At 40.1% G+C, this 27301-nt stretch overlaps 1 protein-coding gene across 2 annotated transcripts in view; it reads right to left on the reverse strand.

Moving 5' to 3' along the window:
* LOC133121699 (VPS10 domain-containing receptor SorCS1) overlaps nt 1–26669 on the reverse strand; it is a 154450-nt gene extending 127781 nt beyond the window's left edge. Inside the window, exon 1 of one of the 2 annotated variants that reach the window (XR_009708040.1) lies at nt 25981–26105. Coding sequence is in view for 1 of the 2 variants with exons in the window: in XM_061231089.1 (XP_061087073.1) it covers nt 25981–26625 (645 nt within the window). In the remaining variant the exon portion in view is untranslated. Of the gene's footprint in view, nt 1–25980 lie in introns of both variants that reach the window. The other variant, XM_061231089.1, reaches the window with a different exon arrangement.
* Between the last annotated feature and the right edge of the window lie 632 nt (nt 26670–27301).

Consider the following 27301-nt stretch of genomic DNA (forward strand, 5'->3'; position numbering starts at 1 on the left):
TGGATGATCAATTTAAAACTGCTGAAATTATCACAATGAATCCCAGACTGTATACTTTTATGATAATTAAGTATAGCAGAATAAAATTTTTTGAGCTTTTTGGCACTGGGTGCCATATGCATAATGCTGTACTACTTTGCCACTCATTTGGAAAACATTCACGTGCAATTGCCATTTGTAAGTCATGCACACATGTATGAATGTATTGAATGTAGTTAGCATGATTATATACTCCATACAATGAACTGCATACATACACTCGCTGAGCACTTTATTAGGAACACCTGTACACCTACTTATTCATGGGATTATCTAATCATGTGGCAGCATTGCAGTGTATAAATTGATGCAGATATGGGTCAGGAGCTTCATTTAATGTTCACATCGACCATCAGAATGGGGAGAAAATGTAATCTAAGGGACCTTGACCGTGGAATGATTGTTGGTGTCAGACAGGGTGGTTTGAGTATCTCAGAAACTGCTGATCTCCTGGGATTTTCAGTCTCTAGACTTTGCAGAGAATGGCACAAAAAAACAAAAACAATCCAGTGAAATGCCTTGTTAATGAGAGAGGTCTGACGAGAATAGTCAGACTGGTCAAAGCTGACAGGAACACAAACAATCACACATTACAACAGTGGTATGCAGAACAGCATCTCTGAACACACAACATGCCAAACATCTGGATAGGCTACAGCAGCAAAAAATAAGTCTAAAAAATAAGTTGAATGGATACCTAATAAAGTGCTCAGTGAGTATAATTATACAAAAAAGCAACTTATCAAATGTACAGTATGTGTACCCATGTGTGCAGACAAATACAACATTAGTTTTGTTTAAAGATTCAGATATCCATATGAACTGCGTTGCAGAGATAAAGGTGAAAAAGGTGTGCTGGCTTTAACACATTCCCTAAGGGTCCTCCGCTTATCACAACATGCTTACTCTGTCAACTGCTAACATGGTCACCAATATCCAACACACTAAACACACTTTCAATTAATATGGTAACTGCTTAACCCCTTAAGTGGGTTTTTTTTGCATTGATTCCATTTTTAACCAATTTTCAATCACTATGGTAACAGGACATGCCATTTTAAAGAGTTCAAACTCATGGTTCTGGCTGTGGCTCCATTGTGTTTCTACATGCGGCAGGCAGTGCCACAATAATCTGTATCCTCTTAAAAACAGAAAATCTTTTCAGTAAGAAAGAAATCTTCCACTTCCACTGTGTTTGAGCTTCTGTAACGTTGATTTAGTAATACTTATAGTACTTCTGACTCTTGGAAAACAAACCCCAAAGGGTTACCTTTCAGAAGAGACCAGGATTATGCCTGTAGTCAAAAGGGTTTGAGAATAGTAGCCATTTAATTTTGGGTATGTCACTGTCAAGGTTGTGTTAATGAAAGGGGTGATAATTAAGGGGTTAGCTAGCCATATAGCCATATACAGCGAAACAATTTGTTGACCAGCATTGTGGGTACAAGTCAAATCATGACGGGTCCACTTTTCTACCTGAAATTAGCAGGTACCTTTTTAGCAGTGGCTAATAAGCATCTGTACTGAACATAGTGAATATTTGATGGATTCAAACTGCAACAATTGAAAATGATTTTGGTAATCATATGCGATTTGTTCATCATGTGTTAAGCTAATTTTATGTTTAAAATAAAAAATAAAAAAAACATTTTAATAAAAAAAAATTTTATGTTTACGTTTAAATGTGCAATATCTGGGATGGCATGGAGGCCTTATCTCAAATATCTCAAGAGGACAAACAGATCATGCTTCAGTTAAATGCTTCAAGTGAATTTACTATGCATTTGTATTTGTTTTTAATCTCCAGTTAACAAAAAGCTGATGGTTTGTTCCAAAACACTGCAGATGTAAATGTCAGAATGGTCTATGGGAGAAAATATTCGTTGTAATTTCAGATGCATTACTGGAAAGAAATCAAGCCCTTTTATCATTTTAAAATGCTGATTTCTATTCACAGCTGGGAAATGTAATTCCATTTTTTATAGAAACAACCAATATCAGCACCGGTCCAAACAACTACCGGTATGAACCTCAGTCAAGGATAGATGAAGTCGTTTACCTCCAATTTTCACTTTAACAAGGAAAGTGGCTTTTTGCCTGAACCCATGGATTAAATTAAATTGGATTTCCGATACAACTTTCACCACTTTATGAAATTGCTGATGCACTTGTTATTGAGAGCCTGTTCGGAGAGTAAAGGATGTGGTAATTCACTTTAAGGGTGACTCAACCACAGAACGCATTCTGACCCTCCACAGCACAGGTTAGGCAAGTGTCATTTTTTTGTTCCAAATAATGCTTTACGCTTCGCCAGGAAGAGAATATAAGAACATAATCTCTTAATCACCCATGAAAAATGTATGCAGTAGCTTACTCCTCTGAAGAGTGAATTAAAGGGTAAAACTGCAATTGAATCCTATTTAAAGACATGATACCCCCTTCAAATAAAGTGGAATTCATTTCTTAACAGGGAAATTGTAATACAAAAGGCAGCCTAACCACTGACTGTAGTTTGTGTTCTGAAATGTTCCAAAACGTCTGAAAAAGAGAGACCTACCAGCCATATTCGTCCATAAATCCTTCAAAGAACAAAATGAGATGGAGAAACAAGACCTTTTCCCCCAAGGACAATTACATCTGAATGTCATTTAATCTAAAAAATGTCAGCATCATACGACCAGTACTGAAAGAACTATGAAACCTTTTATTGAAATAGCATATCAATAATATGTCATAATCGGCCATGACAGCATATAACAGCTTGTGACAGATGTCACTCATAACCCTGTCATAATGTATACATTTTTTGGCAGTTATTTAGAAATTATTTTTGGAACACTTAATGTCTTTTAGCAGACATTATGAGTGTGATGACATCTGACATGAGCTATAATATGCTGTAATAGCGGGTTATGGCAAGTGTCGTGTTTAAGGCAATTTTGTGTGGCATAGTTCAAGTAAAGTGTTCCCAATTTCTCAGGAATTTCTATTTATGATAATCCATTTCAGGGGCTCTTGGCCGATGCATCTCACTATAACATTACAGCTTAATCCAGTGATGGGCCCCATGGTCAGACATCAAACGCTGGCCTTGGCAGTGCCAGCTATGGCTGGCAGCACCACAGGGAAGTACCTAGAGTCACCTGCGGTTTTCAGACTGGTGGGTACCCCTGCGCTTAGGGAACCACCTCCACCACCCAAATGTTGGTTCTACGGCAAATATAATCCGTATAACTATTCATGCTATTTTCTGCTAATATTTCTGTTTGTCATTAATGGAAGCCATTTTGTAGAAAATGATAATAATGAACATGCATCATAAGCAGAACAGTTTCCGATGCAATGACAATAAACATTTACACATGAAATCGCATATGCGTATCATCTCCAGGGTAACAACAAGGGGAGAAGCATTTTTAATACACTTTAAATCTTCAAATGGCACTTTGGAATCGAAAAAAGCAAATAAACGTATCATGCAGAGATTTGGTAGTGGTACAGACAGGGAAAAATAGCTCAGAAATTCAATGCAAAACAACTGCCATAAAAGCTAACATGCTTTATGTGTTTTCCAGCTCATCTTTTATTAATCATGTTAAGTCTTTCAAACATCTGTTGTAAACGTAGGTTTTCATTTCCTGTTCGTAGGACTTGATCATCCATACTGATTCTGGCTTTATGCTTACACTTATAAACATTACCGGTAGAGCACTTTAAAGAGCACTTGTAGAGCCTTAAAGTGTAAAAGTTAGACACTGCTCACTTTCGCACAATAATACATTTACAGACACATAAATGGATACAATTTTAGAAACAAACAAAAGGAACTATTGTGGCAATGACTGCGTTGATTAACTACTAATTATTAATGGACTTCAGCATTGGTGTTGTTCCGGATTGATTACAGTATCACTATCAATAGCTACTGAGAATTGCACACACTCCCATTACGGGGCAACATGGCTCAGGCAGTAAGAGCAGTCGTCTGGCAGTCGGAGGGTTGCCGGTTCGTTCCCCCACCCGGGCTGTGTCAAAGTGTCCCTGAGCAAGACTCCTAACCCCCAAATGCTCCTGACGAGCTGGTCGGTGCCTTGCATGGCAGCCAATCGCTGTTGGTGTGTGAGTGTGTGTATGAATGGGTGAATGAGAAGCATCAATTGTACAGCGCTTTGGATAAAGGTGCTATATAAATTCCAACCATTACAGGCCTATATAGGGGTGCCAGTGTCACTGCCAGTACTGGGGTTTGTGGGATAACATGTGCAAATACTGTACAAAATATGAGCAGAGAGATACTACAATTGAGTTATTTGGCCACATTTGCAGTCAATGCACTACATAGTATATTGTTACTCAAAATCTGTAAAAGGAAAAATAAGTCCTTTTTCCCAAGGGCAGGGATTCAGCTTGGATATACACATTGAGAGGATTAAGCCTTCATTACACCAATGATCAGAGGAGCCACCTTCAATTTAATCAACAAGCCTTAATGTTTAAACCTATATGCTTTTGACCAACCTAGGCCTTTTCTCAACCTACATAGCTTTTTAGTTAAATGCTATCTGGCATTTAAATCAGTGAATACAGAACATGCATACTAAATGTGTGCATTTAACATGCAATTTCAGTACTTCAACATTCAAGTACTTCCATCCAAAAGACAGAGGATTCCGATGCCAACTGTTCCTTTTACAAGCATGAGTTGTGACATATTTGCATTATAATTCTTTTTTTTTTTTTTTTTTTTTTTTGTGCAGCAACAAGACAGCTGTGGAATGGCTGACATGCCTAAATTATATTTCAATGCAACATAGGTAGATCTGTACTGATAATGTCACATACAATCTGTACAGCGTGAGGCACATGCCCTTTGGTAAGAACAGGCTATAATCACTGCACAATTCTGAAGGTCCAGTGGACCTTTTTGGCTAGACACGGTCTGCCAGATACAAAAAGTAGTTTTGTAAAAAATAATAACATGAACTCAGAATGTGAAACTGTAGGAAAAAATATTTTTTTGAATGTCAGCTTTAATTTGAGGGAGTTTGCATCCATATTGGGTGACCTGTGTGGGAATCGGTGAGTCAAGTTATTATGCAACCAAAAAAATAAGTAGATAGTTTAATGAATTACAGCCCTTTCAGGTTTTTCTCTATTTTTTTTCTCAAATCAATTCAGCAACTGAAGTCTCTCACAAATCAAAAAAGGAGGTAATTTTGCTTGAGGGCTAATTCTATAGGAGCGTCTCTTCTAAGGAATACGGTAATAAGCGGGTTTCATTTGAACTAAGCACGCTTCTTCAGCTCGCTGCCAGAGGGTGTGGGAAATATGAGAGGAATCCTCATTAGGAACAATATTACACCTTTCTACAGGGTCCTGTCATATTCTTCAGAAAGATGGGCTTCTCAGGTTTAAGGACACCGCTCAGATGAAAAGTTTGAAGAAAAAAAACTTTAAAGTAACACAGCACACGATGTGGTTTCGCACTAAAACCAAGGCATTAAAAAGCTGCAACACTGCACATTTTCTCTGTTAAAGTAAAAGTGCACAAAGCAGCAATATTTAACATTCCCAGGTGGAAGGCTAACACTTGCATACGAGGCACATATAAACAGAAATTTTCCCCCAGATAAAAATAGAAAACTTCAAACAAATCCATGCTCGGGCGACTACTTCGGACTTGCTCAGGGAAATTACATCCCCTTGGAGAAAACATTTTAAGTAGATTTTCAAATAAATCTCTCATCATCAGGAGAAGTAAATAAGAAGCACGTCTTGAATCATCCCTTATTTTAACAGGACTGTGAGATATAAGAGGACTTGATCAACTTGGGCTATCTTTTAAGGTGTGACTTACATAGGACCATGTACAATATGTTAGCAGTGGCAAGGCGGGTTCAATGGCAGGTCCAATTATTATCGCTCTACTTTTTACCCGTCTGAAAAAGCTAAATATACAAAAGGAGGGAAAACTGTCCCACTCTCCTTTAAAAACAAAATTTAAAATATGTGCCATCTAAAAATACATTCAGTGAGCACTTTATTAGGTATTTATTAGACTTCTGCTGCTGTAGCCTATCCATTTGAAGTTTTTTTCAGCTTTATTGGACAGTATATAGTATAGAGAGACAGGAAGAATGGGGGCAAGAGAGAGGGAAAGACATGCGACAAATGTCAGACGGTCGGATTCGAACTGCCGACGTCGCAGCTCGCAATGAGCATGCGGTCAGTGCTCAACAGGCTGCGCCACCGAGACATCCACTGCCCATTTGAAGTTTGACGCGTTGTGTGTTCAGAGATGCTATTCTGCATACCACTGTTGTAATGTGTGGTTATTTGCGTTACTGACAGCTTTGACCAGTCTGACACTTCTCCTCTGAACTCTCTCATTAACAAGGCATCTGCAAAACAGCTGAACCTCTTGACCATATCTGAATGCTTTTATGCATTTATTTGCTGCCTTATGATTGGCTGATCAAATATTTGCATTAACAAGCTGATGTACAGGTCTACCTAACCTAAGTGCTCACTGAGTGTATATACATTAAAGAATAATTTCAGCATAACCCCTCTAGACCCAGTGCAGACTGAAGCAACTTTAATGTGGTGAATAAAGGTTTTTTGGGCAGCACTAATCACAGGGTGTGAACTTTTACCAATGATCACTGAAACATAACCTTTTCTATCAATCTAATATCTAAATGCAACAAACAGCAAAAATAACCTTCAGAATCACCTTGCCAAGTGTGGAAAGCATTATATCCCACTTTTCTGGTAATACAACAGAAGCTGTATATATAATTTGTATGAAATTCAGTTCAGTTCTGCTTTTTACAGACACTGTTATAAATCAGACAAATTTGGCAAGACAGAACGGCTGAACACCAAAAAATCCAGCGAGGTAAGAAAGAAAGAAAAAACCTCATCTGTGGGAATAAATCACAGGAGAAACCCCCGGTATGAAACAATGTATGCATTCAGAAATTACACTAAAATGTATAGTGTTATATCTAGAATCTCTGCATTTCAATATTTAAAATATTTCTGACTACAATGGGGAGCACGTGTGGCTCAGACAACCCCCCCCCCTCCTTCCCCCTTTCCCCTCCCCCTAAACTGTCAGACTGTCAGCTCCGTTGAAGGAAGTGAAAAAGATATTTCATGCTAAAACCTGGGACCTGGTCCACTGTGAGTTCAGATGCAGGAAGCGCTGAAAGGTTCCATCTCAAATCCACAGACTTAAAAAATCGACAGTAGACACTGCTGTTCTGTGCGTGCTGTAATCTAATAGTTTGACATATACTGTAAAAGAAATAACAATGTTCTCATCATGCATGAAACCGCCAGAGTGACCAAACTTGGAGCTGTCCAATTTTCATCATGCATATGGAAGCTTCAAGGAGCTGCCATTGTATTCGAATGAAAACCTACAGTACAAGACACGGACAAGATGGTTCAGTCATAGAGGCAGTGAATGATAATTAAAAATGTTCAAAGACAATCATGCCCCATCACAACAGGAGACTAATCCACAGACAGGCAAATGGAATCCAATTTTTACAATTTATTTCCAGATTTTCTGAAAAAGGTGCACACCAAACAAAGTCATTTTGGGTACTGTCGCCCCTCAGTGACTCTCTGGTTCCTGTGGTGTGCATGCCTAACCCAATTCAGTCAAAACCTGACAGAGGAGAGAATGTGACGCATCTAGACCCCAACGTGCAAAGAAAACACTCTTCTGTCTCCATGAAACCGCACAGGGACAGCAGCAGGATAAGAATGCCTAAATTCTACATCTCTCTGACAGAATCGCTATTCCTCACTTAAACCTATGATAGTTTTGATTCAAGTTGGTTTCCAAAAAAGTACAAGCCAATTGAGTACAATCAAGCGCACGGTTACAAAACAGCAATACTGCTGTAAAGACACCTGCACGACAATTCTGTTAACACCCAGCCCTACTTGTACATTCATTTTTTATTATCTCCCAGATTAGATTCTGCACAGGGTCCCTATGAGATACAATCTGCGATACTGTCAAGGCTCGCTATTCATGTGTGAAGACAACTTTGATGATCAAGAACATTCTAAGACTTATGCTAGGATATTTCCTCTCCCTAAGGAGACCAGTTACATTTTGCCAAACAATCAACTTTGTTTTTAAGAAACGGCATACAAAATATAATCCGGTATCGGAATCTCAATTGAGAGATAACATTGTCTTGCTGTTAAACCACACGCTTTAGGTTTATTTGTGTAGGGGTCTACTCCTGGCCTTGGGAGCATGCTGAGGATTACGTGTTTGATTGTCCAGGTGGAAGAATACTGTAGCCTGTTAGACGTGAGTGCCCTGTGAGTACGCACGTGTGACCGAACCCGTGTTTCAGCGACACATTCACACGCGAAACACGAAACGCAAAACCTGCATTTTTTTTTATAATACCAAAGTACAGATTCAGAGCTAAACACTGTCAGTCACAACATTCTACTTTTGCAAACCCCAGATCTGAGAAATCAGCTATTTTCACTTTCGCATACATTTTCAATACAAAATCCACTTTCACAAAAGGAGTTGCATTAAATGAATAGATCGGAATAATGCTTGGATAGTCAAAAGATCATTTTGAATGTGCAGTGCTGAAATAAAAAATCTTCGTGAAAATTATTTTAACATTTATAGCAAATAAAAAAAAATACTAGAAAACGTTATTCGCAGCAGACTTGCGGTTGCAGTTTGCTGCAGTTGCACACCGGGGGACCGGGGTTCGATTCTCGGTCCTGCCAAAAGCCAAGTTTGGCCGGCTCACGTGGAGCAGCAATAATTGGCTCGCTGCTCCAGAGGGAGGGACTTGGCAGGGTTAGTAGATCACCGCACAAAACAAGCACCTCGGGCGCCTCGGAATCACGGTTACAACTTGGGAGGCGAGACGGCTTGAAGAAGGTGTGTCGCTCTCCCGTTGGCCGTGGGACAGGGTGTGGGGGCGGTGTATCTAATACTAGTTCTAATTGAATCAGACGGGGTCCAATTGGCTACCAAATTGGGAGAAAAAGGGAAAAAAAAATCGGATAAAAATGATAAAAAAGAAAGAAAGCGTTATTCGCCGGTGAAATTGTTTCATTCGTTCGTCACACTCAGACGCATGACTTACCTAACCTTAGTGCATCTCTAGCTTAATTATTCACAGCGAGTGCTACAGTCCATTAACAGATCTTCCCACTGACCTCATCTACTATATCACCAGAAGAAAGGCTGACTAGAGCCCACTCAGCTCGGAAACTATACTTTCAAAACATTATTATTATTGTCATTATTATTTTTGGATTCGCTCCGAATTTTAAGAAATACAACAAAAATCTTAAACTATCATGCTTTGTATCCATACCACCACCACCCAAAAAAAACAAAAAAACGTTTTCTGTCACGTTCCCACATTTGAAGTTGTCTTGAGTCGAGAACCATTCCGGTTCTTTGAAATGTGCATCATTTTCCCCGGTTGCAGAAAGAAGCATGCCACCCGTAATGTACAGAGACAGCATTCAATTGAGCATGGCCTGCGCACGTTTTATCTAGTCTTGGCTGATTTTGTTTTACTCCAAGTCAAGGAAAAGAGGGATTTAGTGCGCCGGTTCCCTTATTAGTCGCCAGTAGGGCCCCTGGAGTACCCTGCTGCTGAGTAGATGAATTAATTATACCCGATCCTCGCACCCATTGCAACACCTGAAATACTAATGAGCTACGTCTGTTGTAGTCAAACCCTTGTCCAATCCATCATTTCGCCACCTGCACTTCCCACACTGCTTTACATATAAATTGCAGGAAAAAAAACAAGAGTTAATGCAATCATTACTCCAGAAACATTTAATATGCAATAACATTTAGACACAGAGGTAATATGTTATGGATGAAATTGAAAAAAGGACGGCCCTAATTATGCGGCGGAGCATTGAAGCATCTAATATCAAACTCCAATTTTAACCTTGGTATAAATAGGGATGCACAGCTGGTCTCTAAAAAGATGAAGATGGGTCCAAGATATGTAATTTCAAATAATAGGTTTTGGGGTTTAATGGAGACAAATTGCTGGGTGTTAACTCGGTAAGCGGTGACATTGGGAACTGGCTGATCGAAGTATCATCTGAAGCCATCAGAGTCATTTACTCTTCATAAGTGGATTGAGGTAAATGTGTTTATGGGTGGACAGCTGTGGTGGGAGTCTCCAGATGTCTGTATCCGTCTTTGACATGTCTTTCAAAACCATTTCCTGTACAGGGTCTCTACCGAACACACTCACTGCATCAGTTTCTACCGCATTAAAAAAATAAAATAAAAAATAAAATTAAGAATCCTCCTTGGCTACTCCCAGAATTTCTCACTGAAAGCACAGCTTTCCTCCACAAGGAAATTATGATGGCTGTATTAAAAAACTCACCAAAACAAAGATTTAACATTATTTATTTTCGCCATATGTATTATCATATATCACCGAAAATTCAAAGGAAAAATATTTCTGTCCATGATTTATTAAACATATAAGTTTGCACCTGGCTTTGATACAGCATGCCACTGTAAAGAGGGCCCTCCTCATTATCTGTTTGATGTTGCTTTCCAGGTTTTTTTTTTTTTTCGTTTCCATAACTCCTCATTCAGTATTAATAGCACATTACCTCAGTCTGTTAATAACTTCACTTCAAGTGACTTAGAATGCAATAGCCAGTAGTGAATTAAAATAATGAAAGTTATACATATTATTGCCAGGTGTAAATTAAAATAAGGACAGTAATGCGTATTCAGTCATGTGTAATCGTATCTGCCATGCCATTCTTCCAAGAAACTGCCATTTACTTTGGAGTCTACTAATGCAGAATACAAATTGAACATTGGAAAAAAAGAGTGTTACACCATGTCTTACTGCAATTCCTACATGTATTGAATCATTCAGTGTGTACCCAGTTAATTGCAATACTGTAAGTCTGATTATGTACTGTCAGACTATTTCTACAGGAAGGGTACTATGAGTTTAAGAAACAACAGTAAGGGAACGCCGTGTGTTTAATAACATCTTGAGGGAATGAGGGAATGTCAATTACACATGGAAGATTGATTTTCCCTATTTTTTCCCGGCTTTCTACAGAAACTCCTCTCAAATCATAGGCCAGGCACACATGCCCTCCAGGACATCATCTCTTAAACAGCCTCCTTCGCTTAGAAATTGCGATGAGATCGCTGGGAATTATCTGATTTAGTAACGTATTTATAGAATATAATAAATACCTCAAAGCTGGCCTATTGCCTTGGTTCTGCCATCGTATACTCAGGATTGCATTGTTACACCCCACACATCCTCGTGGACATCAACATTACCCTGACCTGTCGTAATCATAAGTATTTCTCATTTATGAATCGGTAGTATGCAGAGCAGTGGCAACAATCATGTTGCCCTAATATACATGCTCATTCGTACCATAGACACTCGTTATGCATTCAGAGATCACAATTTCAGTCACTGAGACTACATTTTTCCCCATTCTGATGGTTGATGTGAACATTAACTGAAGCTCCTGACCCGTATCTACATGATTGTATGCATTGCATTGCCGCCAAACAATTGGCCGATTAGATAATCGCATGAAAACAGTGTAGTAAACAGTATTAAGTGTTTTTTAAGCCACTGCACTGTTTCCATTCCCATCGACCCCCCACCCAGCCAAGCCCCCCCTCACACATCCACCACCCCCCCCCCCCCTCGGCCACGTCACGTCTTTGCGATCTCCGACCTACTCAATTAACTGCAGTAGCATCTCATCACTGTCCCCAATAAGTGAATTTTCCCATTGAAAACAACAAACCGACATATTCCTAAGAGTTACAAATGGCTCTGGATTCAATTTGTAGCTCAGAAATGGCCCATACAGTTCTGCACCTGATTGGCGGTTAGATGGGACTTTTTTCTGCCCTTACTGTCTCTCAATAGGGCCAACAATCATCATTGTCAATCTGAATTGCAAATCGACAAGGAGCTCCAAGGAAACTACTAATGCACATACGCTCCGCTCACAATCTCATTTCCCCTGCGGGGATTGGGAGCAGACACCCATCTCCCGCAGGCTTCTCTGTCGAGCTTGTGCATTTTCTCCACCTCACATGTACCCACGGCCCTTCATCTACCCCACATCTCAGGATCCCGGCCGAAATTGAAACGCCCTGGACAGGCATTATGTGCAATCTCTGTGTAAATCGCTGATCTTATAATGTGCTATGGCCAGCCTACAATTGAATCCAAGGTTAAGGCTTGTGAATGACCGCAAATGGTTGGCGTAAGCTTAATTTGTTATTATTTTTGTTACTACATCTACACTATCGTGATGCTCTGGACTCCTCTGTTCTGTGAGACCACAGACTACAGTCCTCGCTCCCCGTTCATAAGTCCAGAGTCACGTTCCCATACTAGCCTTTTCTCTTCACACCATTTATTTACTCTGAGACAATAATGCCTCCCATTATCTCCAAGTTCACAACCCATCCAGCTCCCCACCAGATCCCATCGCCGCTCCCTGTTGACAAGCTGCAATGAGCAAACGCACGGGGGGAATTTAAGGAAGCGTACAGTTAATGCTTGAGCTTGTTATTAACTCTCCCAAGGTAAATACAGTCCAGGACTCTTGACAAGCAATGCTAGTGCCAAATGGAGTGCAATTGCTCCAAACGGCAGCAGGTTAGCCGCCCTAAGAGGTAGACTAGGATATAAATGAACTATGGACTGTGCCAACAGGAAGAAAAGTCCCTCCAGTGAACGAGGCACGGCTATGCTGTAAGACGTCATGGCCTAAAGGTCTGGTGGCGGTCACTACCATGACAAGCCCCGGGCCTTGAAAAGCACTGACAACCAGGGCTACTGGAGGTGGGAATACATGTTCCCTGCCCAATTTTCCAGACACCATGTAGACTGGAAAGATGCTTGTAAAGCATCGCTGAGATGAAAAAAGCACTGGCAGACTGCGGAGTAAAATCTGTTCACGCACTCCGGAACATTCTCTCGGCAAAACTTCAACGTGCAGGGGGTCGGCCAGGGGGCACCTGCGCAGCAGACACAAGCCAGTATGACACCCTGGAGTATGGCCCAAGGGCTGGGGAAGAGAATGGGTTTGCACTAGTGAGCAAGAGGGGCCATCTGAAGCAGATTCTGCCCCCCTTCCCACCCACGTAAGCAGCAGCCTGTTCCCAATAGCTCCTGGCTCCCTTGCTCTTATGGACTACATCCCAGCTTCTCACACATGCATTTGTTGATAAAAGTTGACATTGCAACACTGGGCCAAACGGGCCCCCTACTAAGACATTCTCTTTTCCAGCAGTGAAGGGCTTTCTAAAATCCCTCGGACACTGATATCCAGACTCTCTGGTGTCTTACTGAACAAAGAGACTGGAACAGAAGGCTGGCTCAGTACACTGGCACACAGAAAGGACAGCTGTCACTCAACCAGAGACCCAAGCCTCGTGCACCTGAAACCAACACCTGCATTAAAGACACCCGCGACAGCTCTGATAAAATCTTGCACAGGTGTTACAGAAAAAGCACCAGGATATTACCACTGCTGTCCAAGCAAGGTAATGTGACCGTGCATGCATGTCGGCTGTTGATCCATAGCCATTTGTGGATTATTAAGACACTAATAGAGATCTTTGGGCTGCCACCAGTGAAGCGATTGGTTAATACAATGGAGGTAAGAAGCCATAAGCAATCCACTTCAACTCTGACCACACCCAAGGTAACGCAGTAAGGGCCACGTCTCTCTCAAAGTCTGGAAGGCAACTTTAGGCCCTCTGTGGTGCTTCTCAATGAAGTCCTACTCAGTCAAGACTTAGCTCTGCAAAGGGGAAAATGCAACTTAACTGGGTCCTGTAAACCAGGCCTGGACTTCAGTTAAGATCCAGTTTCTGAGAATTTTTTACAATTCACCAAAACCTGCTCTGGCTTAACATCTCATGCGCTCTCAAGCCTGGTCCCTCAGTGATCAGTGCCTGGCCCCTTCTCGTCCCTTTACACTAAATCACTCTGAATCTCCTGCGCGATAAGAGATTCTTGTAACACCTCACTACACCAACTCATTCTGCTCAGCCAGACTTCAACCTCACACAGTATGCCCACGCTTCACCTCTTCTTGTTTTTTTTAAATACTGTTGGTAGTTGTACACAAGTTATTTCAATTGTTTCCCTCTCCAGCTCTTGAGATCTGTTAACTTAATAAATACAATTTGTTTTTTCAGTTTGTTTTTTTCTGCTTTTCTGTGATTTTCAACAACTTTGCTTGGACTCATTTAACACAATGAGGTACCCAGTCGGAGACTACTGCTTTTGATACAATTATCTTCCCTGGAACTTCTAGAGAAGAGTCCACACTTGCTCACACCTCCAGACCAGATTAAGGCATGAATATCAAATCAAACAAAACTGAAAATGATCAACTGAATTTTTAAATCATGTCCCTCAGAAGATAAAAGAGGTATTTTAGTGTCAATATAATGAACGTAAAAAATATTATTATACACTGTCAAAAGCTGTGTAAAAACACTCCCAGAGTGCTTTTATTTGTCAATTAACAGACCGGCAAGTATGGAGCAGGCAAAGGATGTTCCTGTCATCAGCAGCCGTGCACTAAAGCAATAGACACTAAAAATGTAAGTTATAGAACAGGGACCCACTGTATTATATCATCATCTGCTGCAGTGGAACAAATTAGTCGTGGAACAACAAACTCATCCTCAATACTGCTGGCTACTAAAGCTGGCAACTTTCCTGTGGGTCAAGGGAAATTGCATCATTCTGTGAAAAAAACAAGACTCTTCCTAATGTATAACTGAAATAAATTCTTTCAGAAAGAAATGAATATGTTCTACCATAAAAATCAAGTGTTCTTTGCTTTAAAAACATTTGAATGCTATGTTGCAGGCTGATAAGATGGCTGACTGTGCCATTTCTTGAACCGTTTGATCCTGACAATCCGTCAAATATCTTGATTTTAAACCACCATTCAAGCAGGTTTCTATGTTTAATGGTGTCAATACAAATCGTTCCCTTCCCTTCATTTTTGGGTATTTTTAAGCCTTTTGTGTAGATGCAGAGTTGTCCTTTGAAAACACACTCGGGAATAAAACACCATCCCGTCTGACCTAAGTATCCAGGTAACATCTTAGCACCTAGGAACAGAGCTTATTCATAGGGTTTTAAAAACTTTATTTTAAAGTAACAGTAACAGCATTTTAAATTCATCACAAGCATTTTCAAGCCTGTTGTTCAGCGTGAAGCTCTCAGGGGGGCATTCTCTTAAGCCTAAGATAAATACGCAGCTGGGAAGCAGAAGGACCGAGGTCATGTTAGGATGAATGGAGTTGCAGAAGTTGGACGAGAAATAAAATAGGCCTGTGAAAGCACCTCACTGAGCATGCTCACTCTACATCTAGTGACGAGAATTTCCATCTGAGAGGTGAAGTCCTCACTAAAGAAATCAAAAAGCAGGAAAGCAGTAGGGGCAGATGACATTTCTTAGCTTGTGTCATTACACCTCTCTTTAATAAGTCATTCTGAGAGGGCAAGCTTCCAACTATCTGAAAAAGAGCAAATGTGCCACCTGTAGGGACTACAACTTCCACATTCCCACAGGAAAATTCTGCGACGTCCACCACGATTGACGTCTAACTTGGTTCAGCCAATCCCGTAATCGCGGGAGCAATAAACGGTCCCGTATAAGAGCAAGACACGTTCTTGGGATCTCTCTTCTGCTTTTTCTGCCTCTTCTGCTTCTTCTCTTCGACGCACCCTTTTTGGCCATTCGCTTCAGCCCATCTGCTCCGAGACTCGGACAGAGGCTGAATGCTGCACAGCGCACTACCAGGCCTACAGACACACCCAGTTACCTCGCGGTAACTTCGTGGCCTATAGCGAGTGGAAACTGGTGTACGCGGAACGCTACATCAGTTTACTCCTGCAAAGCTCACCATCGAACAACAGCAACAAACTTTTCCACCCGGAAAAAGGACAAGCGAACATCCTTCCAGCAACCGAGTGGACCAGACGACAGCGCGCGGCTAAGATGCCCCAGCCTGCGCATCTCTCCAGGACACGCATTCACAGCACCATCGCGGCTCCTATAAGGACAGCACGTCTTTTGGATCCAATGTGTATGGACTCAGTAAGAGAACAAACATTCAGGCATAGCCAGTGTTTAGTTTAGTCTTAACTGTTTTTGTGAATCTGTGTTTCAATATTTACCATCCTACTATTGTAATGTGTTTGGTTAGCTACATATATATGTACGTGAATTGATTCGCCGTCTTTTGCGCATATATAGAGTAAAACTACTCAAGTAGTCCCATCCCACAGCTAACTCTAACTCATTACCATATCCAGAACTCTAGCTTACTCAAGCTAGCTACTCCCACCTTTCCTTTGTTCAAGCGACACGCGCGCTCGCGCGCGCCCATACACACACATACACGCCCTAACTTAACCTAATAAATTTCCTTACTAACTTCCCGTTAGTTTATCTGTTATGTGTTTGTATGTTTGTTTAATAAATATATTTTATTAAACCCCGGTGTCCGTTTTGGAATCGCATAGACATGAGAGCCGAGTTAAAGCAGTCTTTCGAAGAACTTCCAACCTTCAGGTTATCGGTATGTTTAATCATTAATATTGGTTATTTTAATTAATAATTTGTGGTTAGATATTTCTGATAATAGTAATTTTATGAGACTGATTACTTTTTGCAGTTATACTGCTACACAACGTTTAACTGGCGCCCCGGTTTCGTAGAGAGTAAAATCCCTGCGTTATTTGGCGGCCCGTGCGAGGACCCTACATAATTTGGAGTCCCGTGCGAATTCCCCTACACACCCATACCCAAAGAACCAGGAGCAAACCAACCAAACCTGTTCAGACTAATCTTCCTAACATGTATCACAGCACAGCTTCTCACTTAAGATCATCTCTAAACGGGGCACTCAGCCATCTCTAGGTAACAATCCCAAACCCATCCCAATAACTGCATGACCGCCTCCCTCAGACCAGGGTAACAGCACTGGTACGCACATGCGGAAGAGCTGAGCTGTTTCTATACCCCCTGCCAGGAGCAGGCTCCTCCAGCAGTCCTCCTGGCACACTGCAGTTAGACTGTATAATGACACCATAGAGCCATAAGCCAAGCTTGACCATCATATAGGTTCGAAATGTGAAATCTTCCATGTGTTTGAGTTACCTTTTTTTTAATCGTGTCATTTTCCTCACCACTGTAAAGATGTGTGAATTGCGGGGCTTGTTTCTATGACATTCTTTCTATAATAAATCAATGAAAATAAAAAAATGCAACTTTGCATTGAAATATATTCAAGTACCATCAGCTCCGAACAGAAAGTGCAAATGTAAAAACTTTTTTATGATTATTTACCGCAATAAATAATAAAATGGATAGCTAGCGACTCGTGGGTTTGATAGGGGCGAAGACTAATGGGCTCGTTTGGAGAAAACATGGTGGAGGCGTTCGTGTGAACTGCAGCACAGTACCCTCAGATCAAGTCTCAGACCTGCAGTGCCATCACAAGCCAGGGGTCCCATGTGAGCACTCTTAAATGCAGCTGAAACACTGCCCAGATAGGAAAGTTTCCAATCAGCAGGGTATCCAGTAAGCAGCCAGTGAGCTGTATGCAGTTAGGATGACCTGAATAGACAGTGGTCATTGGGAAGCAGTGATGAAATGGGCACACAGATATATGTACAGGTAAAGATTAACCCATACTGTATGTCTCCCACATCATTCTGCATCAACAAGCCTAAGAGTGCCTAAAAACATCTAAAAGAGTTGTGAATACTGGCTGTATCCAGCATTCCTGTGGATAATTGGATGGTTAGCCAAACAAAATCTATTGGAAAAATCAATCTCATTCTGCAATAGATAATCAATCAACAAACCTTCCCATTACCAAAATAACTTAATGATTAAATGATGTGAACCATTTCAAAACCATTAGATTGCTCTCAGAGTTCCAAACATAATCAAGGTGTTCCAGATACGGCCCTGATTTTATCGAATAATAAAATTTAACACTTCCTTAAAATGCATTGCTTGATTTCATGAGCACAGTCCATTCTAGGTCTTTGTAATTGATGCCTGAAGGATCAGCTTACTTCCACATCCCAACCCCAACCCTTTCCCAACATCACCAAGAATATGTACATTTGAATACTTAATTTACAGCAATATAAACAAACATTGATGTATAAACAACCCTTTATAGCTGTTTTAAAAAGCAATTTTTTTCACGCATTTTGTGCATAAAGATAAATATATTTCAACGCATTTATAAATCTACCTATTGCATTTAAATAAGAAATAGTTCTGTATGTTGGGCCATACATTGTTCATATATTTTATTTAAATTATATTCAATAATAATCAATACTTTTTAGAAATTATCCCTTTTTTTACTTTCTCGAAATTTTGATTACCAGGTCCAATTAGTAGGAATATCTGCACACTGTGCCCTCCATTAATTTGGGATCCCCACTGCTGAGCTCCCCCTGAAAGGGGGCATCTGGCACAGATGGAGGGGCAGGATGCAGTTCCCCAATCCTCCAGAGGGGGCACTCTAACATAATGAGATGGGAATGACCCTACTGGCTCTCTCACCATCACTGAACTAAACACATACAGCTAAAACACACCAAATTACGCATTTGTAAATATATGGAAAGCTAGACCAAGAACAGAACGATGGTCATGGTTATATACACCAATCTGGTTGAGTGCCTGGTCCTTTACAAATCCAAAATCTGATTTCAGTGTATTATAAATTTATCAAATTATCTATCTCATAATTACTGTTTGAATGCGTTGTTTTAATATGCAACATAACTACATAAAATGATCTGGAACCATTCTTGCATATTGTGCTTGGCCTAGCACCATGGACAGCTACCAAATAGCCTCTATACTGTACTTATATATACTATCTCAAGCATATACATTTTAAGAATCAAATTATTGGCTTTTGGTATAGTTTCTGTACTGTTTAAACCACATGCATCCATATATCTTATTAAATCTCAAAAAGCAGGCAAATACTCTTACAAATATTCTTTTTAAAAAAGCAATGGGAGTTTGAATAATCATAGTGCTGCAAGTGTTCTTTATCCTTAATCTTGTTTCTTTTATTCATTTTGAAACAAAACTTACTTCTGAGAATTTTTCATTAGAGTGCACTTGAGATAGCTCATTGAAAGTTATTTTTTAAAAGTATGCTGTATGTAATTTGTTAACATGGTTTTATGTGCATTTATTCAAGGATGCAAGGTTTTCTTTCTTCTTGAAACTAGAAAAAATGAGAACCTGAATTCATATTTGATGATACTAATATCCATTCACTAAGGACTTTATTAGGAACGCTTGTACACCTACTTATTCATGCGATTATCTCATCAGCCAATTGTGTGGCAGCAGTGCAATGCATACAATCATGCAGATATGGGTCAGGAGCTTCAGTTAATGCTTACATCCACCAGCTGAATGGGGACTGAATGTGATCAAAGTGACTTTGACCTTGAATGATTGTTGGTGCCAGACAGGGTGGTTAGAGTATCTCAGAAACTGCTAATCTCCTGGGATTTTCACACACAACAGTGTCTAGAGTTTACAGAGAATGGTGGGAAAAACAAAAAACATCCAGTTAGCAGCAGTTCTGTGAGCAGAAATGCCTTGTTAATGAGAGAGGTCAGAGGAGAATGGCCAGGCTGGTCAACGCTGACAGAAAGGTAACAGTAACGCAAATAACCACACATTACAACAGTGGCATGCATCTCTGGATACTCAACACATCAGACCAATAAGTTTGTAGTGTAGTGGTTAAGGTACATGACTGGGACATGCAAGGTCGGTGGTTCGATTCCCGGTGTAGCCACAATAAGATCCACACAGCCATTGGGCCCTTGAGCAAGGCCCTTAGCCCTGCATTGCTCCAGGGGAGGACTGTCTCCTGCTTAGTCAAATCAACTGTACGTCGCTCTGAGTGTCTGCCAAATGCCAATAATGTAACGTAATGTTAAAATGGATAGGATACAGCAGCAGACTCAATATGTAAAATAAAATAAAAAAGTCTAACTGAGTGTAATTCTGCATTTTCAAATGAAAAATCCATTACATTGCTGCATCTCAATATGAAAAGCATTTGTTGAAAGTTATAGCAGTATGGCAAACCATTTTTTCTTATCAATGGGTGTGGGTATTTCAAAGATTTATCACACCAACAGTATATTATATATTTTTTATTATTTTGTTTAATTTAGTATTAGAATATATATCATCAAACAAGCCATATTACAAACCTACTGTACAAAGCTTTCCCTGCAACATCACAGAGCTGCTCAATTGTATACATATCACTCATTTAAGAGCATGCAAATTAGATGCTTGAATTAAAATGTATTGCCTTTGAACTACAGTTTTGTTTTGAGTTTCCTCTCAGTGTTGCCATGCCCACTCTGTGGGTCTAAATTCAACTTCAGAATCCATCCATCCATTATCTGAACCCGCTTATCCTAATCAGGGTCACAGGGGGGCTGGAGCCTATCCCAGCATACATTGGGCGAAAGGCAGGAATACACCCTGGACAGGTCACCAGTCCATCGCAGGGCATACACACCATTCACTCACACACTCATACCTACGGGCAATTTAGACTCTCCAATCAGCCTAACCTGCGTGTCTTTGGACTGTGGGAGGAAACCGGAGTACCCGGAGAAAACCCACGCAGACACGGGGAGAACATGCAAACTCCGCACAGAGAGGCCCCGGCCGACGGGGGATTCGAACCCAGGCCCTCCTTGCTGTGAGGCGGCAGTGCTACCCACTGCACCATCCGTGCCACCAACTTCAGAATAAAAGTATTCAGGTCATTGGCCGTGTTCGTCTGCTTGTTGAAAATGTCATTGTTCTATATACAGCACTGTGCAAAAGTCATTCTGTATATAACATTCTGTACAGATAAGATTCTTTCAAAAATAATTAAATCAAAGGACCTAAATAAATGTACTATACATTCTTACATTACATTTTACGAATTTAGCAGAATAGTTAAAAACTGAACCAAATCAGTATTTTTTGTGACCACCCTTCAGCATTAAAACTTCATCACTTCTCTGAGTGCTGTCCTGCAGTTCTATAAGACAATCAGCAGGGAGATTGTTCCCAGCATGTTGGAGAACTTGCCACAGTTCTTCTGCAGACTTTGGTTGGCTCCCTGCTCAGATCTCAGTCTTGATCAAGTTTTTATGTAAAAAGAAGTCAATTGCTTACAGTAATGTATTACTTTTTTTAATTAAATCTAAAAATGTCTCTGTAAAATTAAATCTTTTGGAAAATTCATATTTGGAAATCTCAAATGTGTTCTTTTATACTAACACACACACAAAAAAATAAACATATATATAATAAAATCTAGGGTGCCTAAGACTACTGCACAGTACCGTATGTCTGTATGAAGTTCACAGAATTGCTGCGTGCTACCCAACTGTAAAGTCTTCTCCAGCATTACCTAACTGGGTGTAACTAGGCAGGCTATCACCTGGCTTGTTCAGCAGCTGTGTGAATTTCACCTGACCCAGAAATAGATTGCTTTCAAGAGCACACATCAATATAGCATTCACACTCTATGAGAGATCGATGCCAACATTGCACTGCTGTAACATACACTCAGTGAGCACTTTATTAGGTATTTATTAGACTAATTTTACTTATATGCAGGTGACACATTTGGAGATTTTCATTTAAAATAAGCAAAGGTAAGGCTTCAGATGGACTCGTTCAATATCAGAATGGCCCCTTAAACAGAAAGAGATAAAGCAATGAACATGATTTAAAAGTAAATCATATACTGCTCAGCAAACCAATTTTGTTTCCCAATCTAACTGCTGATGATCAAACCAATGCACAAACAAGCAAACCAGTGCAGTCTTCCTGGCAATTAAATAAAATCCATACGCCATTCCATGCAAATATATACCCAAATCCAAAGCACTGTGTGTGTATGAATATAAATCAATATGACATTATACATTTCAACAAGCATATATGAACACCATAACAAGCAAATCATTTCATGACTATAAAGTGTTTTTTTTATAATTGTTTTGTCTGAAATGTAATACATGGGTTCTCTATTTCTCCTTCCTGAAGACATGGTAATTTGGTATTTACTGGGGAAGTGCTTCTCAGTAATTCTACATACAAATTACCCCCTCACCTCCACACTTTATCTAGCAATTTGTCCATTTCAAATATCCATTACATTCTCAAACACAACAGACATTTTCTTGTGTTGTGTTCTTGTGTACAGCCTGCAATCAGCCTTAGCTCCTTACCTGCTAGAACCATGGAACCATCAAGAACTGAGGCGAGCAGCCAGCCATTTGTTTCTGGAAACTTCTGGTCTTAATTATTTAATTAGCCCTAACATTTACACCACCTGGCGATTTAGCTACATATCTTCAGAACTGCATGAATGACAGCCAAAGACTGATTTTATGTACCAAAATGAAACAATTTACTGTGATCTAATCTACGAGTAAACGAGTGTTCGTGTATACAGCCAATTAGCTGATTAAGCAGAGTAACTGGTGGAAACAAGAACCAGAATACTCTCAGTCTGGAATTGCCCAGGCCTGATCTAGAACCATGGAACCATTCCCAACTACTGTATCTCATTCCAGACTCACAGATTTATAAACAATGACAGTATGACTGTGTTCAGCAAAAAATATGAAGCTCTCTCGACAGTCATCATACAGTATGCATGAATAATGAATGCAATATTTACTTTAATCTTTGTTTATGTTTAAAACGGATTTAAAATATACAAGCTCAGTTGAAATACATATTCTCAAGTCAAACTCTCTCTCTGTTTTTGTTTTGTTTGCATAATGGTGTGTAGGAGAGAAAAATAACCATAGTAAGCAGACCAATTCTATGAAACTATTCAACGTTTTCTAGAAAGGGCTCAGAAGCTATATACTGTAAGTAGCTGGCTAGCTACGTTTTCACTGCCACAGTGCACTGGGCATGTGAGCTTAAGAAACTTTGCACAATCACTTTTGAAAGCATCTTAGCTGTGCCTTAAGTCACAAGACAAAGAATAATATACACATATATATATATTTTTTTTAATATATATATATATATATAAACAGGGAAATAATAAAATGCCTGTTTCATGTGAAACTCTAAACCGTGCTTTGTATTGATATTCACTTCAGGTTAGCTTCCGCCTGACAGACCACTAAATGGCCTCGATGCTGATCAGTTAAAATGTAAATCCCACTGTAATTACCCAATAAGCAGGGTCTCCGAATGACTTAAACATAATCATCCCACAATGGCCACTGTAAGAACCTTGTTACTTTCCAAAAAAAAATCAATCTTAACTACATGAGAGGCTTAATATATCTGCTTGCATTCTCTGTGTAAGATAACACTTAAAATAGATTATTTTAATTGTGTTTCTGTCTTTAAATAAATACACCATTTCATAAACATTGCAATATTCAAATATTTCATTATATATTTGTCCCTGTGCTGTTCATATCCTTTAATGTTGCTTAAAGTTGCATTTTAACCAAAAAACACTAAATTAGTGTCAGTGTTTGGCCAATGACGACATTAGAGCATACAATGTGTTTGTGCATGTGAACAACATTAGTTTAGGGCACAAGAAGAACAGTATGTCATGCCATACAGCCTCCACTGGCTTTTAAAAGATAAGGCTGCTCCCATGTGGTATGTCCACCCACTGAACCATACAGAAATGTTCAAGTCTATTTACATTTGGCAGCCTGCATTTGTTAACTATTTCTTCAGTTTGCACCATAAATAATACAATGAGAATGTGGGCAAGAGATTCGTATGTCCAAACAAAAACATTTCATGTCTCCATGTACAGTAGTATGTAACAAGCTGGAATGGCTGTTTATTGTCTAGCTTGAGATTCTCTACAAAGGAAACTGTATGATAAAGTATGTTCATCCGCAACTACTAACAAGGACACTAGGGTGAAAAGACAAAAACCCACTGCAAGCAATCCAGAAGAGGCCGTTGCATTATACATACATTAGGCGTAACATCGGTTTTTGAAGGTTGATGCTGCACAGATACCAAACTGCTGCACAAACTCTGCATAATTAATACACAAGCTATATTCAGTTCTTGTGAAGTTTCGTACCTGCGTCACAAAAGAGACGAAGAGGGGAAAATTAACCATTTCACGGCAAAAGCATCTATTCTTAGTATCCTATGCTAGTTATACAATTTACAGTTTCACACTGCTGTCAGAACAGCTCCACACATAGCACAGCTCAATATAGGTCTGTACTCTGGGATTTGAGACCCAGGCAATTTAAATGCAACTATTTCATACTGTACTGTATATTACTTATACAAGTACAGAACTTTGACCTTCTCCTCTCACAGCTGCCCAGTGTGAGAACACTGTTTCTAATATGGGAAAACACTCACTTTTAGACAACAGAATGCTTAGAGACACTTGGCATAATTATTGTCAAGGCTGAGAAACTGTGTGGGAAGGAAGGGGGGGGGGGGTTGTGTCAAAGATTCATGTTAACATGAAGTTTCTTTACACTCACCCATTAAATGGTGTTAATGTATTTGAGACCTCGTGCTGTGTGCCAAAGTGGTGCTCCAACAAAAAGTATTGAACTAGCAGAGCTTTTATTATGAGGTAGAATATGGGACCATTAGCATTTTGCCGCACGACACTGATAAAACTGGGGGTAAACACTGCATATAAGTACGTATGAATATACTGATTGAGCACATAACTGCATTACGACCATATGTCATATGCCATATGCATCAAGTATTCTATGTGCATAGTGGATAAACGATGTAGTTTGCATCACAGTATATTACACTTCTCAACATGTTTGATATGGAACTTTAACATGGGTTTGTGTAAAACTGGTAGGGGGTTCTTTTCTCTTCTGGGGGAGTTTTTTTGGGCTTGGGTTTGGGGGGAGAATGGTTTCATGTTCTGCATTTTATCTACTCAGCGGTGTTATCGAATGCAGTCTGTTCCTTTATCAAAAGTGAACGTAGCCTATTCCGAAAGTGCGGAACACAAAAACATCCATTGTCTCCATTACGAAATAAAGCCCTGTAAGACTTGCAAGATTGTGCTTGCTTTAAAGTGTGAAATTGGTTTCAATCTTCACGCCTAAGTTAAAAATGCAATATCCCGGCACTGATTAAAAATATGACGTGGAGTGCAACATCAACATTTAAAATACACCCCATGATTTCTACTTAAACACGTTCTCTTATGACGTGTAAGCTGCATTCAAACGTGTGGTTTGAAAGAACTGTCGAATGAGGGGAGAGTCTTATTATAGATATTATGATCCACCGAAGACTTGGCTTTTGTTCGGACACGTTAGTGGGAGAAATGCGTAGCCTGCCTATATTGCGCAAGGACGGGGGAAGCCATCAAACGAAGTATATTGGCATAAAACTGTTGCGCAGTTCGTACTCAGTAAAATTCAAATGAGTGCGCTAATTCGTTTGTAAAATACATTTAAACTGACGATAACTTCCAAGGAGCAAACAGCTACCAATAATTAGCTGATGCTTCTCATTTTTGTCTTTGTGCGCTCAATGGTGAGCTGCCGGCTACCGAATATTAATGTAAATATTAAGCATGTACGCCTAATACCCCATACATGCCTAGACTAACACAAATTCAATATAACATTTTGATAGCATATACGGGCAGTCGCTTTGATTTATTTGCAAATAGACGTGACAGTGCTGCTTGACAGTTTACTTTCGGCACTTGTTCTACCGTGCGCTCATAAATCATTGTTTATGCATTAATGGATACATTTGACTTACGCTGCTATTTTGCCCAGACCAGTGCACCATCGCTTGGTTGTGAGCAGAATCCCCGGCCAATGCGAAGGTGGAACTGATAAGTTTCAAGTCGTCCTGCCTTGAACTGGCCATCCTTCTATCTTCACTGTTCCATCTTAATTCTGACCGAGTGAACCTGTGCCCAGGGAGTGATGCGCTGCGCTCTTGGTGGTGACTCAGTGGCAACGAACCTTTGTTTTCGGATGAACTAGACGGTTTTACTCGTTCATTTTTTTCTCCAAGTCCCTGACTGCTCCTTCGAATCCGGCGCTGGTAACCAGCAGACTTTTCGTCGCGACTGGCAGGAGTAAAAAAATGGACAGTATTCCAACCATTGCCGTGTTTCTTATCGTTAATTCTGAGGTTGAAAACTTTGTCGCTGCTAACAGTACCGTCGCTTTCTTCATGCGTCGGTCCCTTGTCAAACGATTTCTTGAAACGCAGCTGGTCAGTATTCCGTTTCTTTGCTAAATGTGTAGTTTTCCCTTTTCCCAAAACACAGTCCGGAGGCTCTTCCGCACAATCAAGCCTTCGAGTTTCCTCACTTGCGGGACCATAACCCACAGCCCCGTCTCCGTAGCTAACAACTTCCCCTTCAGACCCTGTTGCAAATGTTTGCCTGTCCATCTTTAGAAGCCCCGATAATTCCCGTGGATGCAGTTTGGCCAGGGGCTGACATGATCTGCAAGTTATATCTGTTTTGGCAATTGTAAAGAAAGAAGTAAAGACCAAAAACCAGAGCCAAAGAGGAATACGCAAGATTTGAAATAATTTAACCCTCCTCTCCATCGCGGATAGCATGAAACAATACTCTAGCTGTGTCCTTTCCCTCGTTTTCTTTCTCTGTTCGTTATTGATGTGCGGCCGCAGAACTCCTCGCAAGTTGCCTGGTTTACAGTTGCTGTGTTGTAAAAAGTGATTTTCGGTGAAGCGGTTCAAGTTGAAGGATTTGATCAAATGAAGCCCCGCACAGGGGAGGAGCTCAGCTGAACGTAGAGGAAAGATAGGGAAAATTTCTTGCTCCTTGCTTTTTTTCCACGCCGCATTAATCTTTTCAATATAATGAGCTCGCATCCATTTACTTGCCGCACATCTATTTTGCATAGGCTATTGCTATATTCCAGATTTCACATTGTATTTTCTATGCCGTATAAGTAATGAGGAACCGATTCTATTTTGCATCAAGTGTCAAGTGTTTATATTCAACTTTCAGTTGGCAATATACATATTCAATCTATCCTTTTTGTCACGTTTAAGTGCTCCGGTTAGAAAACTGAATTATTAATACACGCTACAAGGTTAA

The sequence above is a fragment of the Conger conger genome, chromosome 2 (assembly GCF_963514075.1).
Source record: "Conger conger chromosome 2, fConCon1.1, whole genome shotgun sequence".
NCBI classification, from domain to species: Eukaryota; Metazoa; Chordata; class Actinopteri; order Anguilliformes; family Congridae; genus Conger; species Conger conger.